Genomic DNA, 24,576 nt, shown 5'->3' on the forward strand with positions numbered 1-24,576 from the left:
ACGAATATGAAATCCCTCCATCTCTACTTGTGATCTATGACAATTCCAAGATCTTTCTTGCTTTCATTCTGTCGTTCTCAGCCCAATGCTCTAGCCTATCAAGATCATTTTGAATTTTGTTTCTGTCTTCCAGGGTATTAGCTATTCCACCCAATGTTGTGTCATCTGCAAATTTGATAAGCATTCCCTGCACACCCTCATCCAAGCTGTTGATAAAAAATGTTGCATAGCACCAGGCTGACAAAAGATGTTAAATAAATCTAATGGCTCCAAGTCCAGCATAATGCTAGTGGAATGAAAATCACCATCATTTCAGTTAGTAGCGATTAACTTTACATTTACTTAACACAATTACAACAGTGATTATGCAAGCAGGTGCCCAACCCATTGTGGAACTGCATGTCTAACTAGTTGCATAACTGCTTGCCCAGGTGGTTGTTCAAGTGGAACACAACCATTGTGCTAAGTCTGGCAATGGCCAAAATCCAGTAAAAAAACAGATGGAATTTGAGGTAATTTTGGTCACTTCACATGGTGCAAGCCCTAATGCATTTTTAAATGGTGCCCAATGGATGCTATTTTAAGTCACAGTAGGGCTTCTTCAGTGATTGGCTAGGATGAAAGAGCCCTTCCTCCTGTTCAGGGTTTGCTTACCCAGTGGGCAACGGCAGCCAGGCAGCAAAGTATGGGGGCATCTCGGATGGCTGGTGAGCCCCCAACCGCCACTGCTGTTGCTGCCTCTGTGCTCCGTAGCTGCTGCCATCCAGCCGCTGTACAGACAAATCTTGTGAAAGAAGGACTGTCTCTCCCCAGTCATTTACCTTTACATGTCAGCCAAGGAACTGCATTAAAACAGAGGTCTTGTATTTTAAGTGGGTTCATAATCCACAGTAAAATAAATAAATAAATGCTGCCACTGATAGCACATGAGTATTTTAGCCCACTGTGCAACTAGCAGCACAACAAACCTTGTGCTGGTGCAATGATATCACTGAATGCAGGCCTTAGTCTTCAAGTTTCCCCCAATGACTTTTGCTAGCATGATTTTTCAATTAGCTAAGACTGTTGCCTGTCCTGCTCATATCTTATTTGCAATTCATGCAAGCTAATTCAATTAGCTAACTTCTTATTATGGTGAAGTGGCTGAACTAGGTTGATTTTGGCATTCACTACCGCAGGGCAAAACTGTTGATGTTGGCAGTTAGCAGTGAATCTTAGACAGCCACGGAGTTTGCAGACTTACCGTCATCCTGGCCTGCTGTATAATAGAGGGTGTTGTAGACTCTGAAGAGTTTGCCAAAAACATTTCATTTGGAATTAAAGCGGGATCAGTCGTGGCTTTATTTCATCTTGTCAGTGATTGACAAAGAAGAAGTAAGCTAGTGGATCACAAGAGATTAATAGCTGAACAATGGGCAAGGTTTATAGCAATCGCTGTCATGAACCAGTGTTGGCAAAATGAACAAGGGGTGGGGGGAGGAGGTGAGGCAAAATATTGCCGCACTTAAAGGCAAAAATATTTGTTTCCATGTGAGTTTCATGGTTCTCCAGGCACAAGGAATGCAAAAACAATGTCCTTTATATTTATATTTAAACCCATGGTAGCGAGCATCTTTACCAAGTGAGGATATAGGTAATGGAGATGGTGACAGTGGTTTGCTAACCCACTCATTGGACCATTAAGCTTACTTGAAGCTGCAGACCCCAGCCAAGGTGGTAATGTATATTGCCAGGTACCTTTGGCAGCCACAGAAACACTAAGACTTGTTTCTGGGGCAGAGGTCAGAGTCTATCAAGGTCCACAATTTATTGTATTTATCCATGGTGCTATAGAAAACTGGCTTATTGATATATGTAGTAGTGTGTTAACAAGCCTTAGTGTCTATTTAGGCCCTTAGAGATACACTGGAACTTGTTTATGTAGCTAATTTCAGCTGTTTCCCTCTGGAGACCACGTTTGTAATTCTTTTTTCACCCTTCAATAGCCATTTAGAGATCCACATCGGAGTGTCCTGTTTTGAATCTGGTTTCTCTGCGTTGCCATTCCTGATGTCAGATTTGTGCCCATTCATTCTTTTGCATAGACATTGTCCTGTTTGTCTCATGTGGAATGCAAAGGAGCACTGTTGGCAGAAAATGAGATAAATCAGAATATTTTGTCATTTCTCCCCTTCTTTCCCTCTTCTTCAGTTTTGTGAACATGCTGAGACAGACTAGAACACGGTTACTTCTTTGGAAATTGTTATAAACCAGGAGTGCCTTTAAGAATGGAGTATCATTGCAAAAAACCAGGCCCAAGGAGATGCAGTATTTATTGAGCTGTGTCTGTTTACATAATAGATGAGGGCTTTAGATTCCCCTGTAGTTCAAAGTGGGTTTGTTAGCAATTGTTTCATTCTGTGACAGACCACAGCCATGAAATAAATGAAACAGTTTCTCTTAAGTAGTGACACATTTCAAAGTGAAACGAGTCAAGATTTTTAAGAAACTGAATACCATCCCCAGACATCTAGGATCTTCCTGCTATTTTATGATTTGAAAAAAGCAAATTTTTTAAAAAATTTCCAGTATAGCAGGAAACCCTTACATGTTTGGTGAGTTTCTCAAAAATCTCAGTTTCTGAATGAATATTTTATTCTGAAATGTGTCAGTTAGTTAGAAACTACTGTTAAATTCATTTTGTTGAGCACCAGGCCTTTTCTTGCAAACTTTGTGCTTCCCTACCTGAACCTTATTGTTATAAACCACACAGGCATGACTTAAAAAGCTTGGAAATAAACCTTTTACTATTACTTGTTCTTAGAAAATTAAAATAGAGCCTTTACCCCTGCGTGAACTGATTGGGTTTGCCAGGTGATAAAATTTGGGCTGAAAACTGAACACCAGAACTTGGAAACTTTCTGTTTTTAAGCTGCAACTCTCACAATTGCCCAAACCACCAAGGCTTGGAGGGGATTTTGGAATTCTCTCTCTCAAAACAAAACAAAACTACCAAGTTATATCTGACACACTTATTGCGAAGTATGAATGAATCACTTTATTTGTTACAGTCGGGTGACCAGCTCATAAAACATATTTATGGCTAAAATATACAAGATGCAGTTTAAAAATATACAACCAATTGACCAGCTCATAAAACATGTTCATGGCTAAAATGTACAAGATGCAGTTAAAAAACATACAACCAATTCATAAAACATATTATGTGGCTAAAATATACAAAATGCAGTTTAAAAATATACCATCATTTCATAAAACACATTATGTGGTTAAAACTTAGAAAATGCAATTTAAAAAGTGTACAGCCAGTTCATAAAACATGTTATATGTTTAAAATATACAAAATGTAATTTTAAAAGTGTACAACAAATAATTAATTGTGTACTGGTTGAAAAATATGGGGAGAATAAAATACAGTATTTTTATAGCTATCCTTTGAACCATTGGATTGTCTAGGGCAAACTGGTTTGGACAGGGTCTTTGGGTTATAGGGGGTCCTTTCTACATATTTATAAAGATCTGTAAATATTTCCCCCCTTCTGTTGTGACCACAACATTTCTCTACGCTTGACAATAAACCACCCTCATGCTAAAACCAGTCAACCTGTGAACTCAGGAGACTATAAGGGAGCGATGTGCCATTGCTGCTGAACAAAATTTTGCTGCAGAGCATTTAATAAGGGAGTCTTGATTGGAAAGAAGTAGCTTGATGTTAAATTCATCAGGTCTCCCTGGATATCTGAGAATGATTGGGCTGAGGAGGTTGGTGCGTAGATCTCTATAGAAAAGACAGTACAATAAAAACATGACCTATAGTTTCCACTTGGCCATCATTACACGGACACAGGCAATCCGAGATAGGTATATGTTGACATTTTCCCTCCATGAGCTTAGAGGGTAAAACTTGAAGTCTCGCTAATGTGAAGGCTCTTCCGGTCTTTGTTGACTGACATTGTGCTCATCAAATATGAAGCTACTGTAAAGGCATTATTAGTAACAACACTGTATTTGTCTGACTGGCTCATATGTTCTTGAAGTTCTATGTCCCAGGTTCTTTGTTTGAGTGCTGCTTTAGCATGTTATATCTCTTACTTTGAGAAGTAAGAGATACAACATGTGGGGGGCTACTGGTTTTGTGTGTTATGTTATGTGCCACTTAAACCAATTTGTAGTAATCCTAATAGGGCACTAAAAGTAAGTAATGTGTTTAAGGGATGGTTTTATCACTTCCATGGACACCTCTGTCAGTCTCCATGGCCAAGCAGAGATTTGGATCCAGATCACCTGATTCCTATTCTGTCATTCTTTCCACTAAACCACACTGAATATCCTTATTGGTTTTTACTGCAGCTAAAATTCATTCTTATGTGCACTGCACAATATTAATTTAGAAAATTGCACTCTTCAAATCTTTACCTGCTTGCCCCTTGAGTCAATAATCAAGATTCTTCTAAGAAACACGAAAGGTGTTAAGCTAGGCTCTCTTTTTTTAACTGAAGGTGGGGAGGGGAGAGAAAATTTTCTAGGGACGAAGTTCAAATATTGGGTTCCTGCTGCACTCTAGTGATGGTTTGTTGCAACTTCTCAAACTGTGGCAAAAGAACCTTCCTGTTCCTCTCCTACCAGGGGCTGGATGTCAACATGACTATACTGACTTTGGATGCAGCTGTGGGTCATCTTCAGTTTGAATGTCTACTCACTCACAGAGGCTTGACTCCTTTCTATTGCATAGCTGTGTTCCCCTTGTTCATTCAAAGAATCAATCAAAGGTTTTTTAAAAGAAAGGAAAAAAAAATCAGTTTCTTTCATTATTAAGTATTTTGCTATGCTACTATTTCCCATCATGTTTCAGTGAAGCCCCTTTTCACACAATACATGTAGCCCTGGGCAAGCTGCACTGGTCTAGAGCACCCCCAGAAGAAGGGACCTGTAAACTTCTTCTGTGTTAGCATTGCCATAAGTCAGCATCTCCGTTTTCAAGAGGTTGACCCTGGCTGCTCAAATCCCACTCAGCAAACTGGCACCATGACTATCTTTTCAAATAAATAAATCAGAAAGTTTGTGACAAGCCCTTCACAAACATCCTTAGGGTTTTCAAAGCATTGGAAAGATAGAAAATATGACTTGAGGGCCAAATTATCCTGGCTTGGATTGTGCTGGATCATGCCAAACAGAGTCCCTTTGACATGTGAGAAGTCATTTGGAGTGATCCTTGCATCAATATAAAACAAGTAACTCTGTTTTGGCCCTTCTTTCCCTTCAAAAGGAAAAACAAAGGCTCTTGCTCTATGTCCTCTCCAGTCTCCTCCTCCATGCTCTGTTTAAGCTGCTTCATAACTGAAAGGGAAATTTAAAGTTTCTTTCCATTCCCCCTTGGAGGGGGGAGGGGAGAGGAAATTCTCACTCCCCCCCCCCATGGCATAGTATATCAGCAATGCCTTAGGGCTTCTTCTTTTTTTAAAAAAAACCTTTGCTTCCTCTTGTGGCCCCTCCAAAGGAGGGTAAGATGAAGTTTTCCATTTCCCAAGATCATGAAGTGGCTAAGCCATTCACTTTGGTTTGATCCCAGAAAAAAAATACACACTGGATCCTGCTCACACCAAAATATCAGTAGCCTCTGACAGAGACCAGAAAGGTATGGGTAGGTAAAGTTCAGAGATGGCTGATTTGGGATGGCCTGTAGGTATACATGTCACTTGGTCACTGGGAAAAGGAGTGGATCAGCCCATCTCCAGAGCAAACAAAATAAATCCTCATCTGATCACACTCACAAAGGTATGACTCTTTCTAAAGAGCACTGTGTTTCTTGTGGAGCCATACTTGGCGATAACCACACGGTCCACTTTTGTTGCACATTACTGAAGTTTAATTTTCAGCTAAGGATGTGGAAAAGGCAAGGCTACTCTTTCACTGTTGTTACAGGCCTTCAGACCTTCCAGAACTCTTTCCCAGCTTTGGGGGCTTTAAGAAAAGGATCTTATTCAACAAGGCTGGCTAATGCCATTTTGCTGCTTGAGGCATAAGACTGATGTTTTAATATTATTGTAGCATTGGTGATGGGAGTCCACCACCAGAAATAGAGTAAGCATGCTATTTTAGGAGGCTCAAACCTGTCCTGTGGTGTACACAACTCTGTGCCCTAACAGAGAACACCTGGTGGGGTGGGGGGTGGGGGCCAGTGGAATGAGAAAGATTTTCCAAAGAGCCACGGTTGTATAGTGTTTACGGTGCTGGACTAGGGTTTGAGAGACCAGGGTTCAGATCCCTACTCATCCCTCAAACTCACGGGAATGACCTTACAATAGTCATACTCTTGCAGCCTGACCAATGCACAAAGTTGTTATGAGTGAATAATATTGAGAAGGATAGCTATGTGTACCTTCTTGAGCTGATTGGGAAAAAGGTGAGTCATAAATGTGACAATGAAATAAATGTAAATAAATCAAGACATGTTAAAAAAAAGTATATAGCTGTTGAACTCCGTTCTCTGTATTGGAAAACTGAATCATTTAGATTACTGTGGCACCTATAACAGTTTATAATTATTCCAACAGTAAGGGCGAGTGAGACCTTTCTTAATAATAGCAATAGTGTACTGTCAAGTCAGTTCCAGCTTATGGCAATTGTTTCCAGATAGAAAGAATAGATAGAGAGTGCTCAGAAATGGTTTACCATTCCCTTCTTCTGCTAGAGGCACCCAGGACTGCGCAGCCGGCCCAAAGCTACACAGACTGCGTTTTCTCCTGGGAGGCACAGTAGGGAATCAAACTCCCTACCTCTGGCTCCACAGACAGATATCTAACTCACTGAGACAATGGTACCTGTATTAAACCATTAAAAAAATCACAAACACAAGCTTGATTTTAACCCAGTGCAGGTTTTCATCAAGCTGAAGAAAAAAAAGCATAAAACAGCTTATGCTTCTTCTGCACTTTGTACAGCTCTGTGGTTCCTTGTCTGATAGATACCCGTATGGTGTTGAAAGCTAGCTTACATTGTGATTATTTAGTAGTCTTACAAAGGTATCATCCATCCTTGCCTTCAGATTGTGCGCACACACTTCATTTATGAGGCATGAGGCTTTTTTTTTAAGGAATTATTATTTCTGAAAGAAAGATCATACACACACGGGCAAACTAAACAATCCACATTGCATATGGTTTGGCCTTAAGATTCCCTTATTTCAGGCACTCGTAAATCTAACATAAATTATTTCCTGTCACAACACCTAGAGAAAGGGGAAGGAAACACAGAGTGGAGCTATGCAGCTCTCCATGTGCAAACAATTACAACAGACATGAAATCTGATCAATTTCCAGGACATATTTTGGCTGGCTTTAGTGGCCAGACAGCTATGATTTCTGATCACCCCAGCTGTTTCCCTTCCCCTGGGTCCTCTGGCATGTGCAGCAATCTCAGGGAAGGACAGAGGTTAAGATCCTCAGAAGCAGCAAAATCCTCTCCCATTGCTTCTGGATGTCTACAGTGCAAAGGAATTGATTCCTTCCACTTCTTTCCTAGACTCCAAAGGATATGGGGAGGAGTGGGTTTATTCTTTCAGTCCACACCACAACAAAACAGTGCTAGATGTGGAATATCTGGAAATCCTGGAAGAATAAAAAAAAAAAACTATTCATAGTCCCTTCTCCTCAGTCATCTGCATATTGTACGGAAACCACAGTGAGTGGAGAGAGAATCTGTCTCACCTGCCAAGCACAAAACAAGAGGCTTCTCCCATTAACAATGCCCCTGTGATGTGCTCAGCAAAAGAAAGGGCTTTCTCCCATTGTGCTGATACTTGGCTGCCCATTGCCTGGAAGTGATTTATGCCGTGCCAGATACATTCACAAGCTGATATACAGTTTATGGACTCAAATTATAATGGGCCTGTAAATATAAAAATAAAAATTCGTAATGCCATGGAGCCTCTTAAACACATTGGCTGAAATTCTGTTACTTAGTGTAATAAATCATACTAGAATACATTCATTGAATCTGTGGGGATGTCATGAAACAGATCCTCCATATGTCCCATTGATTCAAATGGACCTACTCTAGTTGCAATTTATTACCCTAAAGTCAGGGAAGACTCAATTGGAGATATCACTTGCATGTTGGGTCACTTGTGGCAAGATCTAGTTCAGACTATTTTCTGGGCATCAGACAAGGTACAGAAAATCGTTAACTGGACCAGTCCTACTCTGGATCTTTTTGGTCCAACAGCAGAGCTACTCTTTTTGGGGAACTGGGCTGGAGCAATTCAAATGCACACAGAAGGGTAACTTTAAGGGAGATCACTCCCAGTGAACTGACCCATTCCAGTGTGATCCTTGATCACTATCTGATCGCACTCTAAGTTGCAGCTAAGTTGAATCAATGGAATTTACAGAGGAATTGACTCATCAACCCCCCCCCCCCCCCCCGTGATTCAACAGGCCTACTCTAATATGAAATATGACACTAAGCAACTGGACTTCAGCCAGTATGTCTTTGGACCTCAATAACTCCTAATCAGACATTAATTCATGGCCATAAATATGACATGACAGCTGAATGTGTGGAGGTTATGAATTTCAGAAGCCTGCATATTATACATTTTGTGTTTATTTAACTCGTTTTCTATCCCAGTCTTCTCACCAAAGCGCTGTCAGAGTGATTTACAAGCGACAGAAATGAGGCAGTGTCTGTCCAAAGACCTAAAATCTGGAAATCATGACACAGAAAGAAAGGATTTGGGGGGAGGAGAGGAAAAACAATTTCAGGCACTAGATTCATTGTTATAACATTCAGTAGCTAATATGTTTAGCAGGTGATAAAGACAGATCCAAGTACCATAGAAAAGCTTCTCTCTCTCTCTCTCTCTCTCTCTCTCTCTCTCTCCCTCTCCCTCTCCCTCTCCCTCCCTCCCCCCCCCTCTTTTTGTGGCCACAGCAGTAGCATTTGGTAGCTGGAGGAAGGATCTATGTCTCAGCTTAAACCTCCATCAGGTTCCCTTCATCAAGTACATGTGATTTTTCATAAATTATTTCTATCATCCAGTTTGTCAAATCCCATGTCACATTAAGAGTGATAGCGACGTGATCACTAGCGAAGCAGAGTCTTAGGATGCTGACTGAAGAAATCTCAGGGAATTGCTGTGCTTCTCCACGTCTCCAGGCAGAGAGACAAATCTCAGGGCAGGTGGCGCTGGGAGGAGCGGGGGAAAAAGTGGCTTTCGTGTGTGAAGTGGAACTTTAAAACCTGGGGATCTATCTCCACCGATCTCCAGAGGGTATCAGGGCCCACAGGCTCAATGTAAATATCTCTCCGTGTGAGTTACACTTGAACAATGTCGGCACCCCAGAAAGTGTGAGAAGAGGAGACCTGGCAAGGAGCCAATGGATGCATGCACTTGGTAGAGAGTAGGGACCTGGAAACAAACCCTGTGTGGGCTAGCAGTAACCCTTTGATATATTTTAGCATGAAGTATGTGCTGTTAGCAAAGTCTTGCAGGGTATAAATCCTAGCCGGAATAGTTTCAACTGCTGCAGCTGCTGAATACATTTTGCTACTATTTAGCAGCCAAAAAAATGTTGTTGTATTCGTCCTGATTCTGGGTTGCCGTTTACCGTGATTATCTGGGTTTTAGTCCAATTCTAGGCCTATTTACCCGGATTCATCTCATACTCATTTCCACAATTAGCTGACCAAGAGCAGTTGCATATCTCCTTCCCAACCCTTGCTTTTTTTCAGCCACTTCAGTGACGTCACAAAGGTTTGTATCTTGGACTCAGGCTTTGGTTCCGAAATCTCAAAGAATATGATGCTGTGGGACTGGCAACCTCTGTATCAGCAGATTCTCTATGGCAAAGGACTTGAAATAGGACTCAAATTATGGCTTAGGAATTAAATTACAGAGCACTTATTTGGAAAAGAACCTGCATGCAACTTGAAGAGCTAATGTGAGAGTCAGATGTTCAAGATTAATTGCTCCCATTAAATTAGTTTGCATAGTTGGTTAGTGTGTGGCTAGCCAGTCCCCACATTAGATTTTTTAACTTCATCACAGAAGATAAGTCATTACTTATCTTACTTATACAGTAACTAAGTGCCTCTCTAGAAGTCAGTTGATTGATGGGGCATCCAAATATGACCCGGACAAGGTAGACCACCCATTCTCAAGGAGCCAAAGGGAACATATATCAATGAAAAACAGGCTTTGGTGATCATGTTAATCTACATTTCATTACTGATTAAAGCAGATGTGCATCCAGACCAGGATCTTCACTTGGCAGCTCATATCTGAAAATCCTCATCTATAGTATTGACCCATATCTTACCTGTTGTGATACTAGAACCTATCCGAATGTCACAAGAACTTGTGGAACTAAAGCTTACATCAGTGTTTATGTTTGGAAGTTATTATAGTTCAACCTCCAATTTCATGATAAATCCAGCTTTTCATTAAGAACTTCTTACACACTTGTCAATCTTGCTTCAGTGTGCTAGAAATGTTTGCAAATTACAAAATCAGCCAGCAGATGGCTGTGCTGTTACAGAATTAGAAGTTGGGGGGGGGGGGAATCCAAGAAAAGATTCAAGCTAAAATGTATGTTTAGCCTTACCCGAAGGATTAATCATTGGATGAAAGATGCAATGCTAAGAATGCAGAAGTCTGGATATTGAAAGTGCTGGTGTAAATTTTTCTTAAGTATACAGTATATTCAGCACATTCTAGAGTATACAGGAGCAGGGCGAGGCAGAAATATAAAATACCAGTTTGAGATGACAGCTAAAGGACAAGTGTTTGGAAAAGGCAGAAGATTCCAGGTTCAATTCACAGTTTCTCTAATAAAAATATATGAGAGATCAGGACTAGGAAAGATAATTGCCTGGCAGTATACTACTAAAAACTAGATTCAAAATATGGTCACCAAAGAAGTCTGTGGGGGAACATCCAGTTTGCATTTAGTTGGCCTCTAGGTCAGCCACCAGCATTTCTACTCAAAAGGCTCTGTCACCAAATAGTGGTGGAAATCTCTGTGAGACACTAAAGAATAAGTGGGCTCCAACTCCTGTTGTCTCTAGGTAGCATGGTTGATGATCAAGGGTGATGGCAGATGCAGTCCAACATCTGAAAGGCTACAGAGATCCAAGGCTTATCAGTGGTCCAATTACCCAGTACAAAGTAGACAGTACTGGGTAATTGGACCCATGTTCTGTCTTAGTATAGAACATGTATTAAGAGGAACCATTCTGGATGAGACCAAAGGTCTGTCTGGGCCACAGTAGCCAGCCAGCTGCCTGTGGGAAACTACAGGCAGGACACCAGGGCAATAGCACCCTCTTGCTTCTGCTCCCCAGACATCGCTTTTGGGAAGCACACTTATTCCAATACTAGAGAAAATCTATAGACATCATGACTCGTCGCCAGCAACAGCTTTATTTAGCATGAAAGTGCAGCATCATGCGTTTAAAGAGTTTGATGCATCATGCTTCACTTCCAGTAGAATGAGGAGGAAAGTCCGAGATGGCTATAAAAAGACATTACACTTGTGACTCTTCAAGGCTGCTGCTTTGAGTTGCCAGAGATTTTGTTAACAAGCCAAACCTATCAGTTGGTTTGTGATCTTTGTTGGTGGCTGATCTCATGGCTTGTGTGACTGGACAGGTGTCAATGCAAGTTAAATGAGCCTGGCAACTGCCACTGTTCTTGAATGTTTCTGCTGCAATGGCATGGCCAGAATCTTCACGTAGAGAGGTGGGTTTGGGATCGAAGAGTGCATTGTCCTAGGCGACAGGCGTGGAAAGATACTGTAATCAGAGAGGTACATTTTGTCATTGGAGTACATTGTAACTGTGTCTTTGAAAAGATCACTGTACATGCAGCAGAGACTGCAGGAGGCATGGGATTTTAGTGCCAAACTAGAGAACAAAAGTCTTCATGACTGTATTCTGCTTCACTTTAAAATATTCTCTAAAAATAAAAAGCCATAGAGTCCCTAATTTAGATCAGGATATAATATGAACTATAATGCTTCCCAGCATGCTCACCATTTATTTCTCCACACAACACAATGAAAGTCACCATATCTTCTGAGCCTGCCACTTTCCCAATGAAAATTAGTAGAGGATTTCTGGAAAGCCAAAGATTGGAGGAACTCTTAATTTTGAGTGAGGGTTATAAGATTCTTTCACAACTAATACAACAGTCCAGCTTTCATGTTCACGCACATGCATGAACACGCACATGCGTGCATGTGTGCGTGCGCACACACACACACAGAGAAAGAGAGAGAGAGAAGGTGAAAGAGAAGAAGAAGAGAGTCCTAAAGAAATCCAGGTTTGGAACTACTCTATATTTTGGTCTGCAGAGCTGATGCTACTGCTAGAAAAAGTGAGGTGGCGCTCTAGATAGCAGATATTGGAAGGTTCCTGCTAGGATGTGACAACAGCCTCACTTCATTTGAAAAAGAAAAGTATGTGTTCTAGGCAGCTTGCTCAGCATCCTTTGATGGAGCCTGCTGCCCCAGGTACATTGGAGGATTCTACCTCATCATTCACCATGATTGTAAAGTAAGACTAGCTGTGATTCAGTGGTTAGCATGGGAGGACACCAAATACTCTAAGCTCACCTGATTTATATTCTGAACCAGGAAATTGCAGAGTGACAGCATCACTTGTAGAAATGCAAGCAGACTTTTCGCCAACCATCTCTGCAGCAGAAACATGTATTTGCATGATTCTTTTGTCCCTTGTTTTCCCCACATTGTACAGTGGTGCCTCGACTTATGAACTTAATTGGTTCTGGAACTCCGGTCATAACTTGAAATGGTCGCAAGTTGAAGCACCATTTCCCATAGGAATGCATTGAAATGCAATTAATCTGTTCTGGCTGAAGAAAAAAATAACACACACACACACACACACACACACACACACACACACACACACACACACACACAAAATAACTGCAAGACCCAGTGGAAACACGATTAATCCCTTCCGGCTGAAGAGTGGGGGGGAAAAAGAAAAGCAAGCAAAGCAAGCAGAGCACATCGGAAATGCAAAAAAAAGCAATGCAAAAAGCAAGCAGATCATGCAAGACCCATCGGAAATGCAAAGAAAGCAAAGCAAAAAACAAGCAGAGCACAACGGAAGTGCAAAGGAAGCAAAGCAAAAAGCAAGGGAAGCATGCAAGACCCATCAGAAATGGGGAAAGAACCCAAAAAAGCAACAAACCCCCCCAAGACCCATCGGAAATGGGGAAAAAACCTCAGACAGCAATCAAACCTGCAAGACCCATCGGAAATTATGTTCAGAAATATGGAATGAGGACAATGTGTCATTTATGAAGCAGGAAAGCCCTTGAAGCCAGCTAGGAAATAAAACAAGTGAATTAAACATGAAATAAAATCAAAAGGGTAAGTGATGTAAGCAGCTAACAGCAAGTAACACGAGTAAGTAAAGCAATTAAGCATTAACTGAGTAAAGTTAAGAATGGTTATATAGTAAAGTGAATGACTAGGCCAGTTGACAAAACATGTCTGAGCACTTTTCCCCACAATGCACCATCTAAACCATTAACAAGAGTCTTACTCCCTACCACAGGATCTTCCAAGAACAAGCCACTGTGGTATGAGCTGCTAGTTACTGATTCCTGGAGTACTGTCAGGATTAGTACTGTCAGGGTTAACAGGGGTAAGGAAATGGGTGCCACTCTCTGGAATGAATTTCAGCAGGACACGACGATCTAGTCTATTTTCTCAGAGCATAACAGTTTGTTCTTTCAAAAGTACTGTTAAGTACTTTTATGAGACTCAGCAAATGCAAATCATCCCAAGCAATGTTGGTTTATTAATGTCCAGAAAGAGTAAAAGTCCATCAAAGGCTGGGAACTCAGCCCAGCATAACACACCCTTCAGTCAAAGTGGTGGGATTGTTGAACTCCCCTTTCCATAACCAATTTCTTGGAAGCTACAGCAGCAGACCGTCCGGTGCTAGATCTGACTCCCCAGGATTTGCCCATTTTGCCAGAGGCAGTTGTAGACTGTTGATTCTTAAGCCTGATCTTGTCCTCTGAGACGTGGAAACATGATCCGTCTGACTTGCCTTTGTTTATAATCAGTTTCATATCAAGTGCTTTGAAACATTTTGTTCTTCATTAAGAGCCCTGGTCTCTGAACCATTATGTGCCAGGCCAAATCAAGATATTTTTCTGCCTCAGGCAACAGACAAGATGGCACCCCCTTCCCATTCTGTGTACGGAAGCCAGCTGGACTAGCAGTGGAATCTGGTTTCAGTATTGGCAGTGAGATGATGTCTACACCCCAGAAAGAGCAGGCACGTTTAGGAGGTCAAAAGATGGCTATGTAGCATATAGAAGTCCATTGCTTTCACACAAAACAATAGCAACCCCATCCAGCTGAGATGGTTGCTTCGCTCTCCCTCATGACAGAACCAACACTGATTATATCTGGCAAGCTCAAGGCTTTCATCAGCAATTACTTTTATTAAAGTGCCCCTTCAAATGAAGAGTCAAGGGCCTGGTGTCACCAAGCTTCCTGCAAGGGGAGTGAGAGCCGGTCGGTCGTATGGCTGCACAACCACACTCTTCCACCTCTAGTTGGTAACTGTGGCTCATATATGGCCTTGGGAAATCTGTTGCTGACTTTCATTTTGAGGGCTTGCATGAAGAAACCCTTTGCTAGTTACTAACAGGGATGCAGAATAATTTTGATTCTGTTTGCTTTTCATTAAAGTTTTCCAAATTCTACAAATTTCTTCAAATTCAGAATGGAAAGAACCTGAGAGTAAAAACACTCAAATTTGGGAGATACTGAAGTTGAGAAATGCATCCACCCAAATCAGAACTTCGAAAGCTCAGTTCATTGAAATCTGAAATCAAATCCCTGTGTAGTAAGCCATTTTGCTGCTTCATTAGGTAGCGATGTCTTTTTTTCCCCCTAAGGGGTTCTTCATCTACATATCAGGCAGGCACAATAAGGTTCTCTCCTTGCTTAATATAGCTTTAGTCATTGAATTTTCCAGGCATTCATTTCAGTTCATTTTAGAAGAATTTGTGAAAATTCACAAATCGTATATATATAGGATAGAAAGAACTTGAGGTTTGAAAATTTGACTGCAGGAGAAAGCAAGACAGACAGGTCTTCTCACCCGTAGTTATTTATTAGTATCTTTTCCAGCACTGTAAGCAGGGAACTGCAGTTTCCATACAGAAGAGGCAGGCAAATGGTGGTGGTGGATGTAGCAACATGGAGGGAGTAGAGGAATGAGGGAAGGTGAGGTGAGGCAAGCTCTACTCCCCCCCCCATTTGCCCTGATTCCAAGCACGAGGTTGGTCTGGGCAAGGGGAGGAGGAATATCTACGACTGCTCTGTGTTTTCCCAAGCACTTTCATTTCGTCATTGGCTGGGATGGTTAGGCTGGGGGATCAGCTCAGGCTTCAAGAGAAATTGTTCTCTGTGGTTCACAAGCCTCAGACCATCCCACCCACTCCTTGCTTTTATCTGAGGGAGGGGGGAGAGAGCTATTTAATAGGGACTTGAGACTCAGACTCAAAACTTGAGACTTGGATCCAAAGACTTGCCAGCATGCCCGTGGGCTAGGGTCCCGAAGCTGCTTGCATTTCAGTGAGAAAGAAGAGTGCAGGAAGCTGTAAAAAAAGTTCTCAGAATTACTTTTTCAAAAAGAGAAACACTTTGCTTTTTAAAAGCCACCCAACTGCTAGTAAAGCCATTTTGAAAGAGTATACACAAACAAAATGTGAGACTTTAACAGCTGGTCCATTTTATTCAATATTGTCAACACTGACCAGCAATAGCATTCCAGGGTTTGACATGAGGTTCTTTCTCCCACCTCATTACTGGGGACTCAACTTGAGCCTTTCTGCCTGCAAAGTACGTCCACTACCGTGGAGTTATTACCTTTCCCACTTTAATACGCTTTCCATTTAGTCTTCACTCAGAGAGGTATGGGGGATTTTGCTATTTTTGAGGAGCCAGGTAAAGAAGGGAGCATGACAATTGCTTTAAATATTTTACATATCCTGGGAGTTGGATGAACTGTTGTTTAAAATTGCATCTGTGGTATGGTAAGCTTAACATGACTTTTTATGGACAGGGATTTGCTTTTGCTTACACTAAAACAGCTGTCACATTCCACCTTAGATGTAATTGCATATCAGCAATTCTTGCATTTAAGTTGTTATGGACTAACCCTTGGTCCTGCAAGATTTTGCCGTTTGCTTTATTGGAAATAAATAGCACAGAATTGAAGAAACAAAGAGGAGAGGGAAGAGCATGCAGAGAAGTTTTTGTTGTTACTCTTCTTATTTTAAAATGGCATACAATAGGTGTCTTTTGACATTGGATTTCAAATTGATGCAACCGGAATGCAATGGCAAAAAAGGAAAAGACTTGTGAAAACTGACGCTTGTCATTTTCTAGTTGGCTAGTAGTCAGCAAAGAGAAACTCAGTATGAATACAGTACTTGCTTTCTTTTTCATTTCACTTCTATTTTTATCGAATGGTGCTCTAATAAATCAAAACTGACACTCACAGGCTTCTGAGCAATATTTCATTTCTCGGGGAAATTGTATACCTGCAATATTTTATTTATTCAGTCTGAATTTTCTGAATTTACACTAATCTAGATTGGATCTACCATGAATTGGCAAAGCAGGTTTAAAGCTTGTTCCTGAAGTGCTGTGGTGCCCCCTCCCCATGCAGGGGCAAAGAAGAAAGGGGGAAAAAAAATACACACTTCAGAAAGGGATGTTCCTTTCATATATATATATAAATTTATTTTGCTCCTATGAGGAAGGAGAATGGACTTTAGTGTGTGTGTGTGTGTGTGTGTGTGTGTGTGTGTGTGTGTGTGTGTGTGTGTGTGTAGAACAAAACCACAGAATTTGGGTGAGAGATAATTAAGTGCTCTTCATCTTTGCATAGTGGATTTGATCTATGTGTGCTTATTTCAGCACAAAAGGGGAAAAGTAAAATTCTAAAGTAAAATTATGTGCAAGCTATGCATTTAATGCATTTAAGTTGTTATGGACAGCTTAGTTTAATCTTTAAGTTTTGTGTAAATAAGAAAATGTTCAACAAGAAAATAAGGAGCATTATGAAGATCTGCTCATTTTATTTTATACAAAGTAAATAATTTTGAACACTTATGAAGAGAAAATTGGACACGAAGATGATATATGTATTCTGCATAATGGCTATATCAGACACCAGTTATCTCAGTTCATAGGACTGTAGCTGCCATGACAATAAAAACACCAGGTCCCTCTGGGCACCAATTTCTGAAATTCCCCCTAGAGCTATCAGTTTTCCACTTCCCATAATGTCCATAGTTTATAATCTATTTGCAAGACATGGCTCTGTTTTTACACTTTGCTTCAGATCTTAAAGTGACAGTTTATATCTGTTTTCTAGAGCAGCCATTCTCAACAGGGGCTATATGGCCCCCTCGGGGGCCCTGGCGCATTTGAAGGGGGCAACAGACTGGAAACAATTCTTCACACACCACCTTCTAAGATTTGTTGTGATACTTATATAATCCTGATTCAGCCTATATTTCTTTCAAATTGTGTTTATGGCCAAAAACAAAAAAGGTTGAGAGTGGCTGCTTTAGAGTATCAACATCTGCATTTAGTTCATACACTGAAACCAATCCTGACCCAGGAGGTTATTTAAAATACAAAGGGGTGAGCAGGTGAGTGAACAAATTTGTCCTTGTTTATATTTTATTTCTTTTTTAAAAGTATAATAATTCACAATTTTCACTTGCACACAATGGTCTCATTCAGTCATTGACATTCCTTGGACTGCAAACTATGATTAGCTTATTAGCTTATAAAACAGGCACTGCAATCCACACTCAGAGATACGTTGGCCATGGTGAATTTGAATGGGCAGAAGTGTCTTCTGATGGCACAACTGGATATGCTGGGACAACTGTTGTATTGGCTGAAATTAGCCAACACAAAGCTAGTCCAGGTTCAGGACACTCCTAAATAATTTCCAGCATCCCCAGGCTTGCAGGACTTTGGATTTTCTACAGCCTCAGTTGGCTTAGTGTCAATTTATTTATTCTTTCATTCATTTATTTAAAATAATTTTACCCCGCCTTTCTCCTTGAAAAGAACCCAAGGTGGATTATAAGAACAAAAGTAAAGGTTCCCCTTGACATTTAGTCCAGTCGTGTCCGACTCTAGGGCGCGGTGCTCATCCCCGTTTCCAAGCCGTAGAGCCAGCGTTTTGTCCGAAGACAGTTTCCATGGTCACATGGCCAGCGTGACTAGACACAGAGCACCATTACCTTCCCACCAAGGTGGTACCCATTTATCTACTTGCATTTTTACATGCTTTCAACCTGCTAGGTTGGCAGGAGCAGGGACAAGCGTGGATTCGATCTTACAACAGCCGGTCTTCTGAACTTGCAGCACAGAGGCTTCTGTGGTTTAACCCACAGTGCCACCACATCCCTTTATAAGAACAAAAGACCATATTTAAAGTTGAAAACAATGAGTATACAACAGTGGTTAAAATAATTAAAAGACAATATTCAAAACTAGGCATGATGAATAAAGAAGAGGCATCTTACATCATTAACAGGCAATATTAAGGCAATGGTCAATAAACATACAAATACTACTTAGCTGATCATCAACCGCCTTGGTTAGTTAGGATTGTACCCTTAAGACAAGATTTGTCCTGTATGCTATGTCCTTGCACTTCATCTTGCCCATGCAGCTTCAGGGCATCTAACATGATTTATTAAACTACAAGTTTCATCTTACATCTGAGCCAGGAAACTATGGTTTAATAATTGTTTCTTAACAAAGGACTGATTAGATAAAGATAGTTATGTCTGAACCAGGCAATGTAGTGAGTTGGTTTAGCCGGCTTCAAACATTTTTCACCCTGTTTCTTACATACTGGAATTATTTGGGTGGTAATTTACAAAAAGTAGGACTTGTAACAAAATGATCCTTCTGTTGGAGTTTCCAACAACTGGCCATGCTTATTTTGAGGACACTCCCCTCTTTCCTCAGGTGTTTATCCCAATATTTAGCTTTGTCCCCACTAGGCATAGCCAGTTACCACTGAAATGCTTTTGATGTGTTCTTTTGGATTTTCTTTGCATTCATATTTTTGCAAACCTCATGGTCCCCAAGCACTGTCAAAGCCTCATGGCTATGGTTGATGGTGCTGGCCATATAGACAGATAGGAATCTTTACTGTTATTCAGGGATTGGCATTAATAGAGAACAATAAAATACATTTTAAGACATCAGACTCAACAGTTCACCATTGGAAGTTTTCTCCCCCCTTATAGATTCTAATTTTTCTGGAGCTAGATAGCTTGGTGAGTTGGATAACTGGCTGCAGAGGCAGAGATGAGGAGTTCAGTTCTCCACTGTGCCTCCCAAGAGAAAAGCTAGCATTTCTAGGGCAACCTGCACAGTCCTCGAGAGCCATCAGAGAAGTGGCAGGGTGAACTATCTTTGAGTACACTCTAGCTAGGATATCCTGGAAAGGTCAGTATCACGAGGTCAGAATCAACCTGGAAGCACAAAATAATGATTTTTTTCTGGAGGGAAGACTAAAATCTACTGCACACATAGAAATACAAGAGCTGTCATTTCAAGAAAAGACAAAACTGAAGAATATTGGGGAAAGAATCCCTTCCTCTCTCGTATTTCTCAAAAATTCTCTTCTATAATTTCTATCTTCTTCTAGCCATTTTCTCCGTAGGGTTGGATGTAATTATGGACATACTGATCTTGGGTCTAGCAGCTCTAAACATGGTGATGTTTTGTATCAACCAGTCTTCAACATTCTTCCCTTGAGTTTATGATTCCTTGAGTTTTATGAATTCATCTTAATACAGTACTTCTTCATTGGTTACCCTCTTGATCCAATAATTTTTTAGCATCCTGCAATAAATTACACATTACAAATACTTCTTTTTTAATAGATGATTCTGTAAAAGTTTATGATTCCACACCACACGCTAGAACTAAGAATACATAAGACATATTTGCAAAGCCAGGTCCTTTGTGTGTGTGTGTGTGCATAAGGAATCTGCTTTGGGTCTTCTCTATTCTCATTTTTTACTGCAAGGCTATGCTCCCACTGTTCACTAGATCAAATTCCAAGGTACACGCATTTGTCAACAAAATTCATACTTTCATTTTGGATTTTAACTGCATTTCTTCAGAAATGTTTAACTGCATTTCTTCATGTGACCTTTTATTGCATTAACTTGGTTTTCTTAAAATTATTTTTAAGACTGTATTTGCTTCTTACTTCATTGAGTAATTTCTGCAGACCATACAGTATAAACTATCAGCCTGCAATACCATACTGCTTGCATATTGGATGTTGTTGATAAGTTCTCCAGTGACAGTTATGCTGCCATTAAAATCATGAAATGCATATCTGAATATGTTCTAAGAATACCCACTGAAATACAGCAGTGAGAGCATATACATCCTTATTCATATCTCTGTGTCCTCTGCTATCTGATCTTCAGCTTTAACTGCAACATTTTGAAAACAGCTCAAGATGCTAATTATATGAGCATCTCTTGGACTGATACCTTTCTTTACTAGTGAGTACTTCAGCCTGCCATGTTGGACTTTCACAGGCTTTCTTGTAATCAGTTAACAATTCACATATAGTCACTTTTATGTCATGGCATCTCCTCTCAATATATGTATGCAAAACAGTGCTTTCTAAGTTCCAAATTTTTGTCCAAATCCAATTTGCATGTTTCCTGACCATTATTCACATTTCTTGTACTTTCTAACATGTGTTATTTTTAAGGATTTTCCTCAGCACGGTAAAAGAGAACATAATGGGACAACATCCTTGTTTTCTCTTCCATCATAAAAATGAAACCATTGATCTCAGGAGATACAATATTTATCTTCCAAACAAGCAGAGGACAGAGACTGGGCTTTAGATTCCACTGAGGCAGAGCATATGTAGATATCCACAACCTAGCAAGGATCACCCTTAAACAAACTGAACCAGAATTTGCTTCTATTTGCAGAGGAGGTCCACTGGCTACATCATCCACAAATTGTCTTTGCTTCAGTTTGGTCCTTCTTCAGTCCCACGTGGGACAGCCCAAAACAAAAAAAGACAAGATTGAACAATACTCAAACTAGGCTGAATTAACAACTTTTTCTAGAAAAGAAGGGTGTGCCATTCTTCTTTTTTCCTTTTAAACTACAAATCCCAGAATTCTCCATTCTGGGAGTTCCACTAGAGAGACAGACACCTAAATGTGGTTCATCTGGGAGAAAGGCCTAAGCTGAAAGGCTTTGTGAAGTATCAGAGATCTAGCTCTGCCTAGCCTCCTGTTCAAAAAACAAATGCCCAACAAACACTGGGAAAGTTTCCTGTTCTCAACAAATTCATTTTTAAAAAAATCTGAAACTATATAAAACAGCCCCAAGGACCTAGAGATACCAAATTGTCCTGACCCTTCTCTACAACTTCTCCAGGTTTGGTGAAGATTGGGTTTTGGACACTGAAGTTACACACCCACAAAGTGGGTCTCCTCAAGGAAAGTGCCTTGTGGCTGCTGGTCTGGGGAAACCCAGTCTTTACCAGTTTGGAGGGATTGTACAGGAGCGTCATGGGAAGCTTCTCTGTAATTTTCGTGTCTCCAGGTGCCTGGGGGAGGGGACTTTCTTTGTGGGTGTATAACCTGGACACTTGATATCCAATCTTCACTAAACTTGGAGGGATTGTAGAAGAGAGTCAGAGGAACGTTTCCTGCAATTGTGGTGTCTCTAGTTGCTGGAGGGAGAGGGAAATATAGCCAAACAAAATGTCAAATCAAAGATCACTAAACATTCTTTGACTCGTATTCATTGGGGGCATTGATTCGTACATACAGTATATGAATCAATGAATTAGTGATTTTTGTATGAATTTGGTGATTCATTTTTAAATTCGTGTCCATCTCTAGATTGTATATACTCCCATGCAGTCACTCTCAATGGCATTTAGCTTCACTGCAGTGCAGTAAAGGCCTTGCATTTGTGAATTATATTTCATGGTCCTTGAGTTCTTGAATGTTTTTTCCCCCCACTACTTTTTAACTTAGTTATCCTAGCGTTACACTATCAAGACTACATATGTGTGTGTTGGGGAGGATTAACGCTTGTGTTCTTCTGCATGTTTGGAATTGTTAGGTCAGAAGATAGACTTTGCCTGCCCCTGGTTCTTTCGCCCCTCAATATGGTAGCGCTACTATAGTAGTGCCAAAATGTAACAGCTTCCTGTCTATCTCTGCCTCTAAAATATTAAGGCCACTCTTCCCAGGTTACTGAAGTGAATGAAATTAGAGATGTGCACATTTGTGTTTTTGAACTACAGCTCCTACTACTTTGATTTTTTTTAAAAATGGCCACTAGAGGATACAAAGGGCTACTTCCATACTCTCCCCCACCCCCATTTTTGTAAGAACATAGAAGGCGTTGGTTTCAGAGTGGCCCTCTGAGGTCCCTGGATGGGTACGTGTGACCTCAGACCTCTGATGGTTGTTCTCCCCATTTCTTAAGCTATTTCAGCATGAGAAAAGCAGCATAAAAGTGCAGTACAGTAAAATAAAATATTTTCTTCACTATCTGATAGTGATCATACGATTTTAGTACGTCTATTAGTGGCAGGAAAGAGAAGGGCAATTCTACCATCTGCGTTGATATAAGATCTTCTAGTAACCCCTGCTAGAAATGTTGTTGGACTGTGGCTTTTATGATTCCGCAGTACTGGCTATGTTGGCTGAAGATGATAGTAATACCAGTCCAAAAACTTCTAAAGGGCCATGTGTTCCCTGTCTCTATATTAGGCACAGGAAATAAACACTAGTGGAGATCTATTGCTACTTTACAGCCTGTGGTAGAATCTGTCCTTTGCATCCATAAGGTGGCAAGCTTATCACCAAGCACAGGAAGGATCTGAAAAAGGTCTCTGTGACGAGTCTGTGAAGAGTCATAGACAGTCAGATTTGGCAATACTGGGCTATGGGCTGTAACATCATCTGGGCAGAAGAAGGCTTTTGTGCACTTCCCAAAATTCTGTCCTAAATAGACTTTTGATCAGATTCAGCAAGAGAGGGAGGTTTCAAAAACACTGATTATTGAAGAACGACACTGCCCTTATTCTTCCTTGGCTGAAGTGGAAGCCAGACACCTTCTGTTGGACTGTATCAAGCTATTATTTTAGAAGGGCACTGAGGCATTGTGCTCTTCACTGTTTGCTTAAAAGGAATTCTAAAGGGATTTGCGTTCTCTTGTTTCATGAGCCCCCACATTTTGATACTGACTGAAGTGGAAGCGGACCAGCTGGCCACGTCCATCACAGCAGCCAAGTCTGAAAATTCCTGATTATACTTAGAACCCACAGAGTCAGTGGCTGAGAGGAACTTTGCAAGAAAACATGCTTTAAAGCTAAGCAGCCAGGAAGAAATATGCCTGCCTGTGAATAAAGAAGATGGCTCCCTTTCTCCCCATCCTTGGATTAATCATGAAAGACTTGCTCAACATTCCACTTGTACATATCTTCACGCTGGCAGCCTTCAGTTTAGCTGAGAGACTCCCTAAAGGTTGGTGTGAATAACATCTTCTCTTTGCCACTGGTTATATGTTTACTCTATCGCCTCAGGCAACCCAGGCGATTGGTAAAATATATAAGCCACAGAGATCTGTAGGAATGAACTCCTTGCTCTTGTAAACGCATCTGAAAGAATCAATCCTGCTTTTGTATTTAGAAATTATTGTACAGTATTTAAGTTGTGCTCTGATGGGTAAGTTGTGCTCCGCACTGTTTGTGTGGAAGTCTGTTTACCCTAAGTATCAATGCCAAGCACAAGTGATATGACTGAAACTGTTTTACTCTACTTTTAGTAGAACACCTTTAGCCGGCCCTTCTAAAAATGTTAGGATAACTTTTGCATCCTGTGAATGCTTACTGGGAAATAAATTCAGCGGGATTTTAAAGTAAACATACACATCATTAGGCATCATGAAAGGAATACTTGGTTATTTCAGACAGATACTGAGATGTCTGTGGAATTTGATCTTTTCCAGTTCCAATATTAATTTCCAATACGAACGGGCATGATCCCTAACTCCTGGACTCAGGTGCAGATTGGAATTTACAGCACAATATTATGTATGTTTCCTCAAAAGCAATTCTGCCTATATTCAGTGTGGCTTACTTCCAGGTAAAGGTGTATCAGAGTATAGCCTTACTGTGAAATCCACTGTATCTCTAACGGGTCCCACAGAATTCAGTGGAATTTATTTCCAGATAACTTTGCACCTTTCGTGATCTATCAGCCCTTATATTTCATTGACCGCTTTGATGCAGTTTTTGGTTCTTAAAAAGTGTATCCATACATATTTTTCAAGTTCTATTTAAAGAGAAAAGTGCATTTAGAAATGCTTATTCTGATAGAAAAGTATGTAAATATTTATTTTATCTTGGAATGTTCAGACTTATGAGTGTTCAGACATATGATAGCAACAGAAACTGGGAATTGTT

At 40.6% G+C, this 24,576-nt stretch overlaps 1 protein-coding gene across 1 annotated transcript in view; it reads left to right on the forward strand.

Moving 5' to 3' along the window:
* Positions 1 to 1,472: 1,472 nt before the first annotated feature.
* Positions 1,473 to 24,576, forward strand: part of MUSK (muscle associated receptor tyrosine kinase) — a 98,078-nt gene continuing 74,974 nt past the window's right edge. The window contains exon 1 of the mRNA XM_072992021.2: positions 1,473 to 23,635. Within this exon, the coding sequence (XP_072848122.2) occupies positions 23,524 to 23,635 (112 nt within the window). The 5' untranslated portion in view covers positions 1,473 to 23,523. The remainder of the gene's footprint in view (positions 23,636 to 24,576) is intronic.

This window comes from Pogona vitticeps, chromosome 2, assembly GCF_051106095.1.
Source record: "Pogona vitticeps strain Pit_001003342236 chromosome 2, PviZW2.1, whole genome shotgun sequence".
Classification (NCBI taxonomy): domain Eukaryota; kingdom Metazoa; phylum Chordata; class Lepidosauria; order Squamata; family Agamidae; genus Pogona; species Pogona vitticeps.